At 41.1% G+C, this 14,650-nt stretch overlaps 1 protein-coding gene across 1 annotated transcript in view; it reads left to right on the forward strand.

The window, feature by feature from the left end:
- The window catches only part of TBC1D5 (TBC1 domain family member 5), a 322,079-nt gene extending 317,580 nt beyond the window's left edge, over window positions 1-4,499 (forward strand). Inside the window, exon 22 of the mRNA XM_026103718.2 lies at window positions 1,283-4,499. Coding sequence (XP_025959503.1) covers window positions 1,283-1,576 — 294 coding nt within the window. The 3' untranslated portion in view covers window positions 1,577-4,499. The remainder of the gene's footprint in view (window positions 1-1,282) is intronic.
- Window positions 4,500-14,650: the final 10,151 nt, after the last annotated feature.

Raw genomic sequence — 14,650 nt, forward strand, 5'->3', positions numbered from 1 at the left:
TGGGTTTTGCTCCCTAAGGAACTCTACCGACCCCTTTCAAGAACATTCTGCTCTATAGTCAGTGATCTGGGCAATGGAAGATGGTTTTCAGACGTAATAATAAATGTGGTAAAAAGTTTTGCTGGAGGCCGTGGACAGCTTAAATCCAAGTTGCACTTGCTAGTACCTGTGATGACCGCCATAATTTTATATACGGTGCCGTGCGACTAACTATCTCATTCGGACTCTTCCCTCTTTTACTCCAAAGTGAATTTACATTTTTTGTTTGGTCAAAGAGTCACAACTGAAGGGGTTGTATTTGACACATGTATTGACACACACATTTCTTCAGCTGCCCCTCAACTTCATCTTCCTTTTCTCAGTCTTGCGTTAGCGTAATCAAATATATTGGTTTCAGTAGTCCATTCAGGTTGCATCCCAGCTAATAGGCTGCCAGTTTTGCCAGCAAAAAAGAATTCTCACTCTACTGAATAGGACAGTCTTGCCTCCTAATTACATTTTGCTCTCTGTGTTGAAAAACTGGACTTTTCCTGAATACAGCTAGTCTAAATATAAGATTCCCAATTCATAGAGAATTTGTTGCTACTCTGACATGTAGTTTTGTTCCACTACTAGAGTCTCAGGGGTGCACATGCCCGGGGTCTAACCAAGCAGAGCAAGGGGTTCCTGGAGCCTAGTTTTCTGGTGCAGTTAGAAGTGCTCAGCCCCTCGCCCCACGGTGCTGAGCCTAGAAGCCCTGGGGGCTGTGATTTGCAGAAACCGAACTGTTGCACGCTGAGCCAGACATGTGTACAGCTCCGATTCCACAGATCAGAGTTTTATTAGGAAATTTTGTATCAGCCATGCTCCAGAAGAACTGCAAAATGCCATTCTGCATGTAGACCAGCAAAAAATTCTGTAATACTGCTTAGTGAATGGCTATAGAAAAGTAGTAGCAGTATGAATAGAATACCTAAAATCTTCAGTCGTAATGTGTGTATTAGATGCCTAGCCACTGTGATCACTACATGGAAGTACTATGATAATGAAACATACAAGACCCCTATGCTCGAGAATGTATTTTTGGAGTGTTAGCTTCCATACTTTTGTAAATAACAAATAAATTATTTCATCTGAAGTTAATACCCGCTTTATTTTTTACTTCTTGATTTGGGCTATGCTACTTTTAGATAATGATTATTCCTATACCCCATGCCCAGAATTACTGGTGTGTGTCATAAACCTTTTTAAGTGGTAAAAAGTGGTACTAACTTTAAGCCCTTTCTCTACTGTTGTTTTACAGACTACAACTGACTCAAGCACTAGCGAAAGTAAGAGTGCTGATGACTATATTCTGATTTCCAAGGAAGAGGAAGGAAGTAGAAGCACTGCCCAGGACTCAACGCAGTCCCTCGCGGCACACAAGGAGGCACCAGTGAAGCAGGAAGCTCCATCTCGTTCTTCTTTGATTTTCTCTGATCCGCTGATGGGCTCCATTTCAGCCTCCTCCAGTAATCTGAGCTCCAGCCCTGATGATGACAGTAGTAATAACAGCAAAGATTCTGATTTTACTATTGTCAGCCCCCTGGACCTCTAAAGAAACAGATTGGGACAGATTGTGAGGTCAGTTGTTACACCTCCGCTCAAACTGCTTTGATTCCAGGGGCTGGATCATTCTTTGGATTAGAAGGACAGGCAATAGGTAAAGGTAACCCACTTCAGCTCCCAAAAGCCTAGATTAAAAAAAATAAATAAATTCGGTTGCAACTCATCAAAAGAATATAAACCTTTTAATGACTGCCTTAAATAAAAATCCAGTAAACCCCAGTTCTAATACACAGTTATACTTAGTTATAGAATTATCTTAGGAGCTTTATTACTGTAGAACTGTCGCTTTCCTGGTGCATAGAATAGTATGTGCTGAGTACTGTAATGGATTAGGAAATATGTAGATACTTGGCATCAGACCTGAAGTGGCAAAGACAAGCCAGATTTAATAACTTCCTTTTACAAAACATGCAAGACTGGGTTTTCTGAGGGGAAAGGGTACTTACTATCTCTTCAGAGATTGTGCTTAGCAAAATAGGGGATGTATATCAGAAAGATTAAAAGCCTCATCCTGACACCAGGCTTATCCTCAGTTGAGGACTCCTAGTTTCTTTGTTTTCATCTGACAGTAACTTGAAGTGTGTTAGAGGCACAGGTTTGTGTTCCATTTTTAATTGTTCGTCAACATTGTGTTAAAGCAGTAGCTGTTACAAATTCCTCAAGGATGGGGACCTGTACAATAGAGCCTAATTTCCCTTTGCCTACTCTTTTTTCCCTTCAGAAGTTTCAGTGCACCCCTTCTCCTCATTATGTCTGACTACTTTTACTCTCCTTGGCATGAATTAATTTTGGCTTTACTGAGATTGTTACGGTTAACACAGTAGGCGCAAGGGAAATTACAGTATCTGATAGTGTAGACCTGAGCCAGTTGAACTAAAACTAGCTTGAGTATGGTAACTTTTACCAGGGAAGGGTGCAAAGAGATATGAAATGTTTATAATTAAAAGCACTTTATGTCTCATTACTATTATCTATAGATTCTGTTTACAAATATGCCTATATGATGTCTACATTTCTAGTCAAAAAAAAGATAATGGAGCGGCAACGTTAACCAACAAAGTTTCCGATGAACTCTATAACTTGTTCTTCTATGGAAAAGTATATTTCTTTCCCATCAAGTACATAGTACATCTAATAAAATTTTTTCAAATAGATAAGATTTTTTTATACTCACTGATCTCTTTAAACTCTTTTGGAATTCACAAAAAGAAATTAGTAATAAATGGAAACCTATTCTTTCTGGACCTACGTAGAACTATCCTTATAAAAGAATGCTATAAAGCTACTCTGTTTATAACAACAGCAAAAAAAACCTGTATTATTTAATTTTATGGTACATATACAGTATACCATGCAATAACTTTGTAATTGCATGGCAAAGCTTATGTTAATAGGCAATTAATAAATGGTAGTTATTTGCTGATTAGTCTGTAACTGTAAATGGAGTTAAGTAGAATATTCCAAGATGAGGTGACATGTATTTTGCTGGTCTTAAATTTTACAAGGTCTGAGTGTCGGGGACTGAACCGAAGAGATAATTGTCCTGTAATTACATAGTAGCTGCCATATCCTTACACATTGAAAAGCCACCATGTAATTCTTCAGAGATTAAATGTGCCTTGTAAAATGATAAAATACTAGAATGTTATGAGCAGGCATAGCATCATAACATCTGTGTGACAAGCTGATATGAACAGTCAGATGACTGTTTATTTCAATGGAAAATCTTAAATGCATAACATTTTGGAGACATGTTTATTTTGGTTTAGTTTTAAGCTTGATAGAAAATCAGTTCAGAATTCAACACACATGCCTGTCTTCAGGTTTATTTTATTTCCTTGAGCTCGTATGAAGGCCAGGAGATTAAATCAGTAGCTGTCAATTTATTTAGGTCTTTCAAGCTTTACTAGCCTTAACCCATTCAGCAAGGCTTGTGCCACAAAAACAACAATCTGTTCAAGAATTACCTATGGAAAGAGGGAAGAAATATAATGGAGACAGAGGGAAAAGAGAAGTTTTATATTCTGTGATACATAAGCCTTCAAAGACTCCAGTACTTTGGCAGGGGAAAATGTTTTTACATTTTTATTTTTTTAAGAATCATTCTTTCGATATCTGTTCTGGTCTTTTGTTTCAGGGGTCACATTGCAATTTTCTTGAGCAGTCTCATTGCCAATAAAAGTGTGATTTGTACAGTTCTTTTATTTTTGTAAGTTAGTTGTATCCTTAATATTGCCTATTTTAAAGCAGTGCTTAAAGTATAAAAATTTGTGGAGTTTCTAACAAGTTTTCACTAATCAGTGAATACCAATGAGCTGAATGCCTATCATGCCATGGGATATGATAAAATCCCCAGGAGAAGAGAGGTGATTATATGAATGAGATCAGAGTGAATTGCAATAGGTTAATCCATTTTGGTTATACCATGTCCTTCCACATCTCAAATATGTAGTCTCTGATACTTGGTCATACTGGGAACATAGTTAAAATTTTATTTAGTCATTAAGCCAGAAACCTGTAAGTTGGACAAAATGTGAGATCATCACCCTGTCTTGCCTTTTGGTAGGAACATACCGAGAAAGAAATTGTCATTTCAAATACAAGATAGTTCTTTTTCTTCAAAGTTGGCCTGCTCATAATGTTCATGGATAAAAATAACCAGATAGAAAATTATATACATTGGAAATTACTGATGAAAACTAAAATGGGATAAGATATGTATCTGAGACTGTTGGACTGGATCTCACATCTGTAATCTATGACTGTTTCAGATCTCTTGCATGTCATGTCAGTTGTATGTACTGCAGAAAGGCAGTGTCATGTTTTGACTGGGTATTCATTTAGTCGTGGAACTTTGTATCTTTACCCTGGAAGAACATCTAGCCCACTTTATTAAAGAAAGAATTAACACATTTTCTGGACTGTGTTTGTGCTGTTTTCTCAAAGAGGGGGGCATTTTTTTTTTACTAGAATATTAGAAGTCTGATTTCTCAAAACAAAGATGCTTAAAAACTTGTAAGCTCTGCTATCATATATATTATTATTATTATTATTATCATCATCATCTTAATCAGATTTTATGTATTTGATCCAGGAAATCAAATTGCTTGTTATTGTTCTCACCAAAACAACACAGAACATTTCCTGTCTTACCATATTTATTGTATCTGAAAATAACAAGCTAAAATTTAAAGAGGTATAACTTCCCTGCAGTTTCCTTCAGCTTGGTATAGTTACATCATCTTGTCCCAATCACAATCCCACTATCTTTACAATACTTTTCTAATTCTCAATATTTTATTTCACATTCTTAAACATTTTCTGTGGTTCTGCAGCACATTCTACTCACTAGATATCACTGAGGCGGCTATTAAAAAGATCAAACTTAATATTTAAGGTCTGTGGTCTGCTTGTGCCTGGCAGTTATAACATCAGCTGTTCAAATGTGGACATGGCAACGTTAACTTGAACAGATTTCCAAGTTCAGGGTGTCGGCCCTTAAGTAATACTTTTGCTTTTGTGGTGTATGTGTTGGTCATGAGTGAATGTCTATTATGGTTTATTAGACTTGGAAGGGTGCAATTTCATAAAATAAACTTCATTTGGCTACAGGACAGTAATCATGCTGTCTCATAATCTGCACTTTTCTTTGAAGAATGATTATATACAGTTTCTGCATTCGTATTTCCTGTGTCACTGAACCTGCTAGACTCCCCCTTCAGTGGCTAGCTAAATTTAGAGATGAAAGAGCATGAAAGAAGGTCATCAGAGAAAAAGCAACTTGAAATGTGCACATAGCCAACTTGTTTGCCTGCTGCTTTCAATATATTTAACCACTAAAAATGTGCAAGAGGCTTTAGATATGTAGGACTACTTGTGCGAGAGCTAAAGTGCCTACCCTTAGACATAGAAGACGAACAGGAAGGGATGCAGCACAGGACTCTCATATTTGAGTTCTCTAGGGCAGGAACCACCTTTTCATCTGAGTTGGTCTGGAGTTTCTAGCACAGTCTGCAAAGATCCCAGATATTATCAAAATTCAAATAATAATGAATAATATCCTCATCATTTCACCCAGTCTTGGCCTTGCAAACAGCTAACTGTTAGCTAGATGTAATCCATGATATAACTCAGCTGATAGCAAAAGTGTCACATCAGAGAAAAATTTGGACCCATGCTACTGAAATAATAAGTGCAATTGAGGATCAGTAGTTTAAATTAATTAATTACACAAAAAACAGGACAACAATGTTCCAGGAAACAAAAAGCTGTATTTACTTCCAGACAAATATAAAACATAACAAGTATTTTCTAAAATGTGCTTCATGTAGCATTTGTGTGCCTCGTTTGACTGTGCCAGGTAAGTTTGTGCAAACCTGTCTTTGCTTTTAATTTGCAAAATCCTCACCGATGTTTAGACACAGGAAGAATTAAAAGTGTCAGCTGCAGAGGAAAGACGCCGAAGTTTCACTTTCCATGAATGGTAAGAATTTGAACCTTTAAGTCCCACTGTTTTAACACTTTTACTGTCTTTCATGGTGACAACATGAAAAGCCCTGTAAGCATTATCAAAACACTGATGGGAACTCTGCTGCTTAAACAGTCATGTGCAGTCACAGGGCTAGCTTTGAGCTGAGCAAGTTTTTACAGCTTGCCTTTCACTGCAAGTCTCAAGGACTGCAGCAAGATTAGGTTCTTTCTGAATTTTTAGCTAGTATAATGCATTCAAAGATGCTATAAATTATCATGTCAATATTTGAGACCATTTAGAATATAAATTGATACTTGATTTTGACATGGAAGAATAATTGTCATAATATCTTGACTTCCCACCTGTCATGTTAATTGAATCCAGGGGACTGAGGGAATATACTGATGTTTTCAAATCAGCATTAAATTTCCCTTTAAAATAGAGAAAATACCAAGCACACAGCTATTAAAGGGCAAGCTATCAGAGGTGTCATATAGCTTGCTGGATAATGTATATCTCTGAGCAAATTCCTAGGAATGTGCAACATTTTTATCCATAAATACGGAGACTTGTAACAGCCTGGAACACATTGCAGAAGATGCATGTGAATGTGAGCCTGTTCTTACAACATTTTTAAACATCCAAGGATTAAAATTTGTCAAAATGTTAAGAAATGCTGAAATGCAGACAAAGCTCATTTAGGCTTGCAAAGATTATCAGATCTTGGCAAAGACTCACCTAGTTTGAGTGAAGTATTAAAGTTTCATATTAAAACCTGATAATTTTTTGTTCTACAGTGCACAATTCCCATTACCACCGACACCACTGTCTAGGTTGCTGCAGCTTTAAACTCATATTCGGATTTAGTACCCCCCTTCTGCCAGCAGCCACGTGGCTTGGCTGAAATTAGGGTACATTTGAGGATGGGCATTCCTAATGTTACTCTCCACAATTACTGCTTTCCCCTTGCTTTGCTTACCTGTTCCTGCTTCGCAGTCCCTATCTGTGTTATACCCACAGGTGTCTTTTCTTACTCGTGGCCTGGAAGGTCTGCAAGTCTTTCGGCATCACACGTGCATCACGTGTGCAGCGGGGGGACCCAGCCTCCAGCTGATCCCACCATGCAAATTATAGAGATACATAAGTAGAAGTTTTAGGACCACAATGAACTTCTGCATTTCAAAATTATACTTTGGCCCAGTAACTTTCAAAATCTGGAGAAAAGGGTGACGGACACACGGCCTACGTTTGCGCCATTGTGGAGAGGTTGCGACGGGGCAAGTCCCCAGCAGGCTCACTTTTAAATTCCTTTTGTTCTCGTTTTCCACAGCGCAGAGCATCCGGCAGCACGGTGATAGCAGGCATAGCCCATACAAACTTGAGCTGTTTTATCTTCCGAATAAATGAATTCTCAGTCCCTGTGATCCACGTTAACTGTTCGTAGTAACTGGACTCCAATACTCTCTGCCCCAGGCCTGGCCACCAGCCCAGCCGGGGTGCTCCTTATTCTAACGTAAAATCTGAAATCGTATGTAAATCTCACAGTACTTATACAGCAGGTGGTTTCCATACTCGGGCCTCATAACATCCTTGTGGTAAGATTTACTGTAAGTTTTATTACCTAATATTTTCTCTAGCCACACTTTCTTTGTAACTTTTGCAGTCAGAAAAAAATAGCGTAAAAATACTGGCCTGATTCAAAAATGTTTAGCTTTTCTCTTTTAGCCTTTTCCTTCCTTTCCTCCCTCTTCCCCTCACCCAGGATTTTAGGGTTCTTCTACTTGTGAAAAAAGCTTATGTTTGTTTAAGCTTGCTATGAAATAGTGTTCTGACATGTTTCATCTTAAAATTGCCAAAGCAACGCTTTGATTTCTCTGAAACTTTTTCCATATTGAGAGAGTGGGGATAGTGTTAAGCATTAACTTCAGAAAACTGCAATGGGGAACAGTGTATATTTTCAGTTTCTAAATATAGACGTGTGTGTGTGTCTGTGTCTGTGTCTGTGTGTGTGTCTGTGTGTCTGTGTGTGTGTATACATAAGCATGCTGGACCACAGCTGGATCAGTAATACATTTACCAAGATAAACTGTTTCAAAAACTAAAGTAAAATTCACTGCTCCCGCTGGTGAGGTGGAGAGGAGAGAGAGTAGTTGCACGGCTGTCAGCGGCTTGCAAGTGGCCGGTTTAGCTGCACCGTTACATCTCAATCTATACCAAAAAAACTGTACCAGCAGCCACACTGTGGGAAGAAATGAAAACGTGGGGAGAGAAGAGTAGACTGCAGAAATATTTGTCCAGTTTGGGCTTTAATTTTGGAAAGCAACACGAGTGTGGGGGCGGCCTTACGGGGCCTGGCCTGGGGAGGAGGCCAGCAGGGTGGGAGATGTCAGGTAAGGAGATTTCTCCCTTCTTTGCCGGTTTTTTTCCCTCTATTCCCTCCCAGCTTGTTTGACCAAGCTGGTGCTGAGCCCCCAGCGTCGGTCCTGGGAAAACCCAGCTACGTTGCTGCAAGCGCTGCCAGCACCAGCCCCAGCGCCGCCTGTGCCAGCTCCGCAAGGTTGTAGAAGGGGCTAAACAGAAGGGGAAAAAATCCTCTTGTTCATGTTTTGGCGTGTCTGCCATATGTGGAGCAATTCCTTTTAAGAAATATTATTTGCATAAGTCCAAGAATAGACTGGGCCACCTTCTCTCCTCCTCTGTCCTCCATATAGCTGGCATTTGAAATTGAGCAGAACAAAACAAAAAAAGAGAAATAGCCAATTAAAAATGGTTGCAATCTAAGTATTATTACAGTTTTGTGATGGGATTAGTACGTTTGCTAGTTTGTACTGAGTGAAAAAGCAATGTCTGTAAAGACATGCTGGAGAGAGGCAAAATTAGTTAGATACCATGAATATGGCTCCTGCGGATTTTTCAAAGAAAATCAGAACACACTTTTGCAGATAAAAACACTGCTTTCTAAAATCTTTTGTTCTCTTTAAACACCCTTTGTGGTGCTTTTCTAAGGCATGGCAAGAGTTTATTTTCCCTAGTTGTCATCTTCTGTTATGCTAACTCCGCATCCCTGCCTGCGCCCGCTCTGCAGAACCAGCTGATCTCCTCCCCGCCCCTCCCTCCCCACGTTGTAATTTGTGAGAGTTTCAGTTGCAAATCGGTTTTGGAAAACAACAAAAAGGGTGGGAAGGTATGACACAAATTGCCACCTGACACAAATCAGCAAGTCTCACCCTATGAAAAAACATTGATTTGCTGTCTGGCCTTGCAAAGCCACAGGCATAACAAGAATTAGGCAGGAGCCCAAGGTCAATTGTTTTGTTAAGAGTAAGCATTCACAAGTAGTAATCTGTACGATGGTGCTGCATCCCATTGCTTAAGAATAACTGTATCCTTTGCCATCAAAATCAGGAAACATAGGTCTAACTTCTACAGAGTTTGTAAAACGCAAAATAAAGACCTCTGAAGCGCAGACATGCCTTCCCCAGTCCTATCGTTGTACAAACCTTTGTCATCAAGTAACCACACCGCAGATGCTCAAATGATCGAGATGAATACAAGCACTAAGAGCAGGTGCAAAAAATTCCAAATTCTGATTTCTACTGCAAAATGCTGATGAGACCAAATAGAAGTGTCAGGCAGCAAAGAGCTGATTTCAACAGATCTTGAATTACCACCCTCTCCTTCAAAAAGAAACTGAATTAGTTTGAACTATCCTGTTTTGATACTCTCTAAAGGAAATTCACTTTCTGGTTGAAAATTATTTCATTTTGAAGTTTGAAGTAATTCTTGGTAAGAAAAAAATGAAATATAAACAAAACATTTCAAATTCATCAAAAGATTCCAATTTATGAAGACTTATGACTGACTTACGCGCTCATCACCAGGATTGGCATTTGATGGCGCTGGCTGTTGTACACGTGCGTAGCCCTCTAGGAGAGCCAGGGACCGGCATGGTCAGAGACAGCTCATGCGCTAAGGCAGGTGCAGGTGTCTGTTGCCGCTCATCCGTCTGTCCGTATAATAGAGGATCCTACATTATCATCAAAACCACAAGCTATTAGACTGGCTTGCACCATGTTTTAGGTGGAAGAGCATTAGTTTCATCCAAAGTTGTTATTAGTGTGCCGTGCAGGCTTCTCTCTCTTCAAACACACAGGGGCCAAGTTAAGAGGTAAATCTATTTTCAGAGCTTGCAGAGCAGCCTTCGCCTACGGTGTGACCTTGCTGCTCAGCACGGACCCAGCCTGCTTGGGCAGGTTTGTCGCGGGGCAAAGCAGCACACCTCTGCTGATCTCAGTGGTCACAGCAGCTTGCACAGCCCCAGGTTTGCCTCTCTGCAGGAGGACCACCACGGCTCCTCACCAGGCTTGGGGTGGCAGCACAGCCCAGCAAGTCAGAGCGCAAGAGCCCTCCAGAAATGGTTCCCCACAGCAGCCACTGAGGGGATTTTAGGACTCTCTTTAAGATGAGGCTTTGTTAAAACCTGAGTGTTTTGCAAAGATTGAAAGCCAGAGAATTACACTTATTAAGAGCATTTTACATATCAGTGGTGCTGCTGCATCTGCGACTCGGGTAACCTATACAGCAGCAAGTGTCAGGACATTCGTCTCCCGAGGACATGAAGGAGTCCTACAGGTGGCAAAGAAACGCTGGGTGTTCGCTCAGCGGCTCGGCAGTTTGGGACAGGCTTGTCATGCGGGTAAAGCAGCACACATCTACTGACCTACTAGCTTCTCCCGCACACAGGGATGAGGGGTCTGCAAGAGGGGAGGGTGTCGAGGAGGTATGCTGAGAGCACCACTGCATCTCCTCAGCCTCCTCTTCCCTCCGGCCACATCAAAATAACTCTATATTAGCACCTGCCGATCTCTGCTGGATGGCACGTGTCCCCCTGATTTAGGACACTCAGAAAGACAGATGAGTCTTCGTCCTGTTCGGGATCACAGGAAATCCTCACGGCAGGTGCCACCCCTACGTGTCCCTTGGCCTTAAAAGACAAGAGATGCTGGCAGGCCTTTCGGCTCATGGCTGCAGAAGGTCTAAGTACAGGAGTCTGCCCATGCTACAACTCTTTCCACCTCCACCACGAGGTGCCTGCTGCAGCAGCAGCCCGCAGGCTTTAGCCACAGCCGTGAAATCACTCAGCAAAGCCGAGCAGGGCAGTGGGCACCGCCAGTCACCTCTTGCAAGCTGGTGGCTGCTCTCGGGGAAAGCCCATGCCGGGGTGCATGCCGTGAGCAGCCAGTCACACGGACCTCGCATTCAGTCACCATGCGTGCTGGCCACCCGCCCCAACCCCGCGCCAGGCTCGCGGCCACGGTATCCCTCGGGAGGGTCGATGCTGTTGTGCACCAGCTCCGAACCTCTCCGCCAGGCCTCCTCCCCGCTCGCTCTTCCATTACATTACAGCAGCCTCGTTAGGGATATTGACTGCTCTTCAGGGGCTGCTGTTGTGGTAATGGCAAGTTTACAAAGGATTTCAAAGTAAATGGGCACTGGACCTCGCAGAGATTGATGCCATTTAATTTTCATGAATGCATTTATTCTTCAATTAGGCTTTATAGTGAGAGGGAGAAAGGTTTCCGTTGTGGTCGTAATTGGCTTCTTGCTGAAAAATCTTCACAGATTTGTTCTCGGGACCTGAACTCAGCAAGACCTTTGCTCCTTTTATTCTTTTTTTTTTTTTTTTTTTTTTCCTCTCTGCATCCCTCAGTCTTTCAGGCAATTTTTTTTTTTCTTTCAACAGTGCAGGGACCCACCTTCCTAGCAAAGGACACGCTACCTGTTGGACGTCACTAATTGTTGCATGAGTGTTCACGGGTGACAGACGTACCCCAGACCCCTGGTCCCACGGGACAGGGTGGTCTTGCTGGCGACAGCACCATTCACACTGGTGCCTTCAACAGTAACCCCTCTGCAGGCCTTGTCTGCAGCAAGCCGGGGAGCACAGCCTCCAAATTTGTCCCTGGACCAGACACTTTGCTCAGCTGAGCATGAAGAATCCTGTTATTAAACATGCTCTTCCAAAAAGCACTCAGGCCACGGCCTCTGCCCTGCAGCCTGGAAATGGCTAAAAGCAGACTGATGCTGATTCAGGTCACCTTGCCTTGAGGCAGCACAGATTCAAAGTTCCTGAGGTACAACATTTGGGAAAGGGGAAAGATTTAGCATAAGTTTCTATTTACTACTGACTTTTGCATTTTTAATAGATTATTTTCATGAGTAAAAAAAGAGTTTGAGCAAGAAACTAATAGCTGATTAGACCGTTGTTATGGAGCCCCCGGGTTTAGCACTACAATTAGTGCTGCAGATAGAGTTTTCCTGCAAGACTTATTTTACATTTCATATCACTTAATCAAAGTGGCTGAGAGATATCTTTGAAAATGCTTGTGCAATATTGATTAGGAGGATAACATTAGGAATGATTAGTAACTAGAACACATTTTCTGTTTTGTAAAAGTACTTCTTCTTTTTTTAAATGTTATGTAGTGTCTTGTGACTCTGTGGCCTCCCTTCTCAGCTAAAGACCGAAGCTGAGTTCATTCAAAGAAAAGGCCCGTGAGGGAAAAAGAGATACTAACCATACCAGGATAATAGAGGGAGAGAGTGAGACAAATGTAAAGACTGTTGAGTCTAGTTGCCTCGAAATAGGTTTACAAACAGCTCAAAGAATAAACGTAAGTACAGGCCAATAACAAATATTTTTAATCACATTATGGTTTAATAAAGTGGTGTTTAGGGAATAGCAGCTTCATAGCACTGTCCTTTCAAGAGTAGTTCACTAAGATGGATCTGACAGCACATCCTCATTTTTCCTTTGTCCAGATACATTGGCTGCTTAGGACGGGAGATGAGGATAGGATAACCATTGTTACTTTAGGATTACCTGTCTAACGGAGGAAGAACGTCAGAAACTGTCCTGTAGTACCTGTGCTTTGCAAGATGCTGCTTCAGCTGCACCAAATTCTTATGGGCCATTAAAGTCAGCAGAAGAGCCTGCACTGAGGCTGGACCTGCACGCAGCTCTCGATTTGGGTATTGCAAGAAGCACAGACTGGCGAGGGGATTCGGTTGGGCAGATGGAGACTGCCCAATAGCTGTCATGAAATCGCCTCAGCACAAGGTGAAACATGGCCTTTTCTGCCCCGCTGATCTGCAAGGGCAGACCTTTTCTGGTTTGTCCTTTGGTGTGGTTGTCTCCCAGGAAGGGTGGTCTCGTGGGTGGGATGCTGACCTGGGACCAGGGTCAATTCAGTGCTGTATCACAGGGTTCCTGCGGCCAAGAAATCACCACAGAGCAAATTTTCTGAAGCAGAAGGTGATGAAAATTTAGAGAGGTGCTTTTGTAAATCCCATCCGTTGGCATCTAAAGGGGTTATGTGCTTAAATATCACTGGAATAGATATTTGGGCTAAATAGGTGACATGCTTTGCTGCTCCTGAAAATGCTACTGGCAGCTTTGAAAATCTTATCTTTGCTGTTCTGTACAGCATATCCCAGCCTGTAGAAAGTATAATTATAACTCTTCCCTACAACTGCATAACAAATGCATGAAAAATGATATCCTTTGCTTCTAAGGTAATGGGGAGACCTTGTTATACTTCAGGTTGATAGCTAGAGTGGTTTTATTGATTGTGGCATTTCTGAGGAGTGTAAGCTTAGAAATGAAAGAAAATGAGTTTACTGTGGAGGTAGGTTTAAAGGTACTGTAGATATATCCTTAGTATCGCATACTTGTTTGACTCTCATATAAGCTCTGCAAAAAGCTGCAATGGCTTGGATGCTGAGAGCACACCTGATATTCTTAGCTTTGATTGTCCATATTGAACAGCCTGTGTCAAATAAGTACATGCAATAAAAGTAGTTGGATGAGCCTATGTTTCCTACATTCGAACAATGTTTCTGCCCTGACAAATTGTTGTGACTGCAATAACTCTCTAGGCATGGAAATATTGACTGATAGATGCATAACTTCTTCTGAATTATTGCTTCCCTACATGCGATAATGCAGAAAATATAGACAATGCCTACTGTTTGCCAATGACTGGAAAAGCAATTCATGCTCTTGGTTAGCTTTGTGTTTTTTAACAATAAAGGCTGAACTAGCTTTATGCCTTAATTAAGGAATAATCCAGTACAGACAAAAAAGGTTGTTGGATACATCCGTCTCTGTTATGTGCCAATTTAGAAATATCATATAGTGCAATCTCTCTGAAGCATGAGGGAATGAAAGAATTTAGAGCAGTTTCTTTCCCTCAGAGTCTGTCAAAAAGCCTCAACAAAGCACAACTCCAGATCTTTGCAATTCAGCCTATTCAGCAAAGACAAAGAAGTAATTTTGTATATATGTGTGGTTTGTTAGTTTGGGGTGAATATTATTTTTACAGAAAAGTACTAAACTTTATTTGAATTCAATAGTTCATTTACTTTGCTGGGCAGGAAGTTCTCTGCAAAAAAACCTGAGTTATAAACCGTGGGTAGAAAGCGTGGGCTACAGAGCCCATCACACCTATTTCCTTGCAGTCATTTCTGAAGAACCCTTGAAGCAGTTTAAAGCCTGTACAGAACAAATATGCTTGGGTATTTGAATCTGGA

The sequence above is a fragment of the Dromaius novaehollandiae genome, chromosome 2, assembly GCF_036370855.1.
Source record: "Dromaius novaehollandiae isolate bDroNov1 chromosome 2, bDroNov1.hap1, whole genome shotgun sequence".
Lineage (NCBI taxonomy): Eukaryota > Metazoa > Chordata > Aves > Casuariiformes > Dromaiidae > Dromaius > Dromaius novaehollandiae.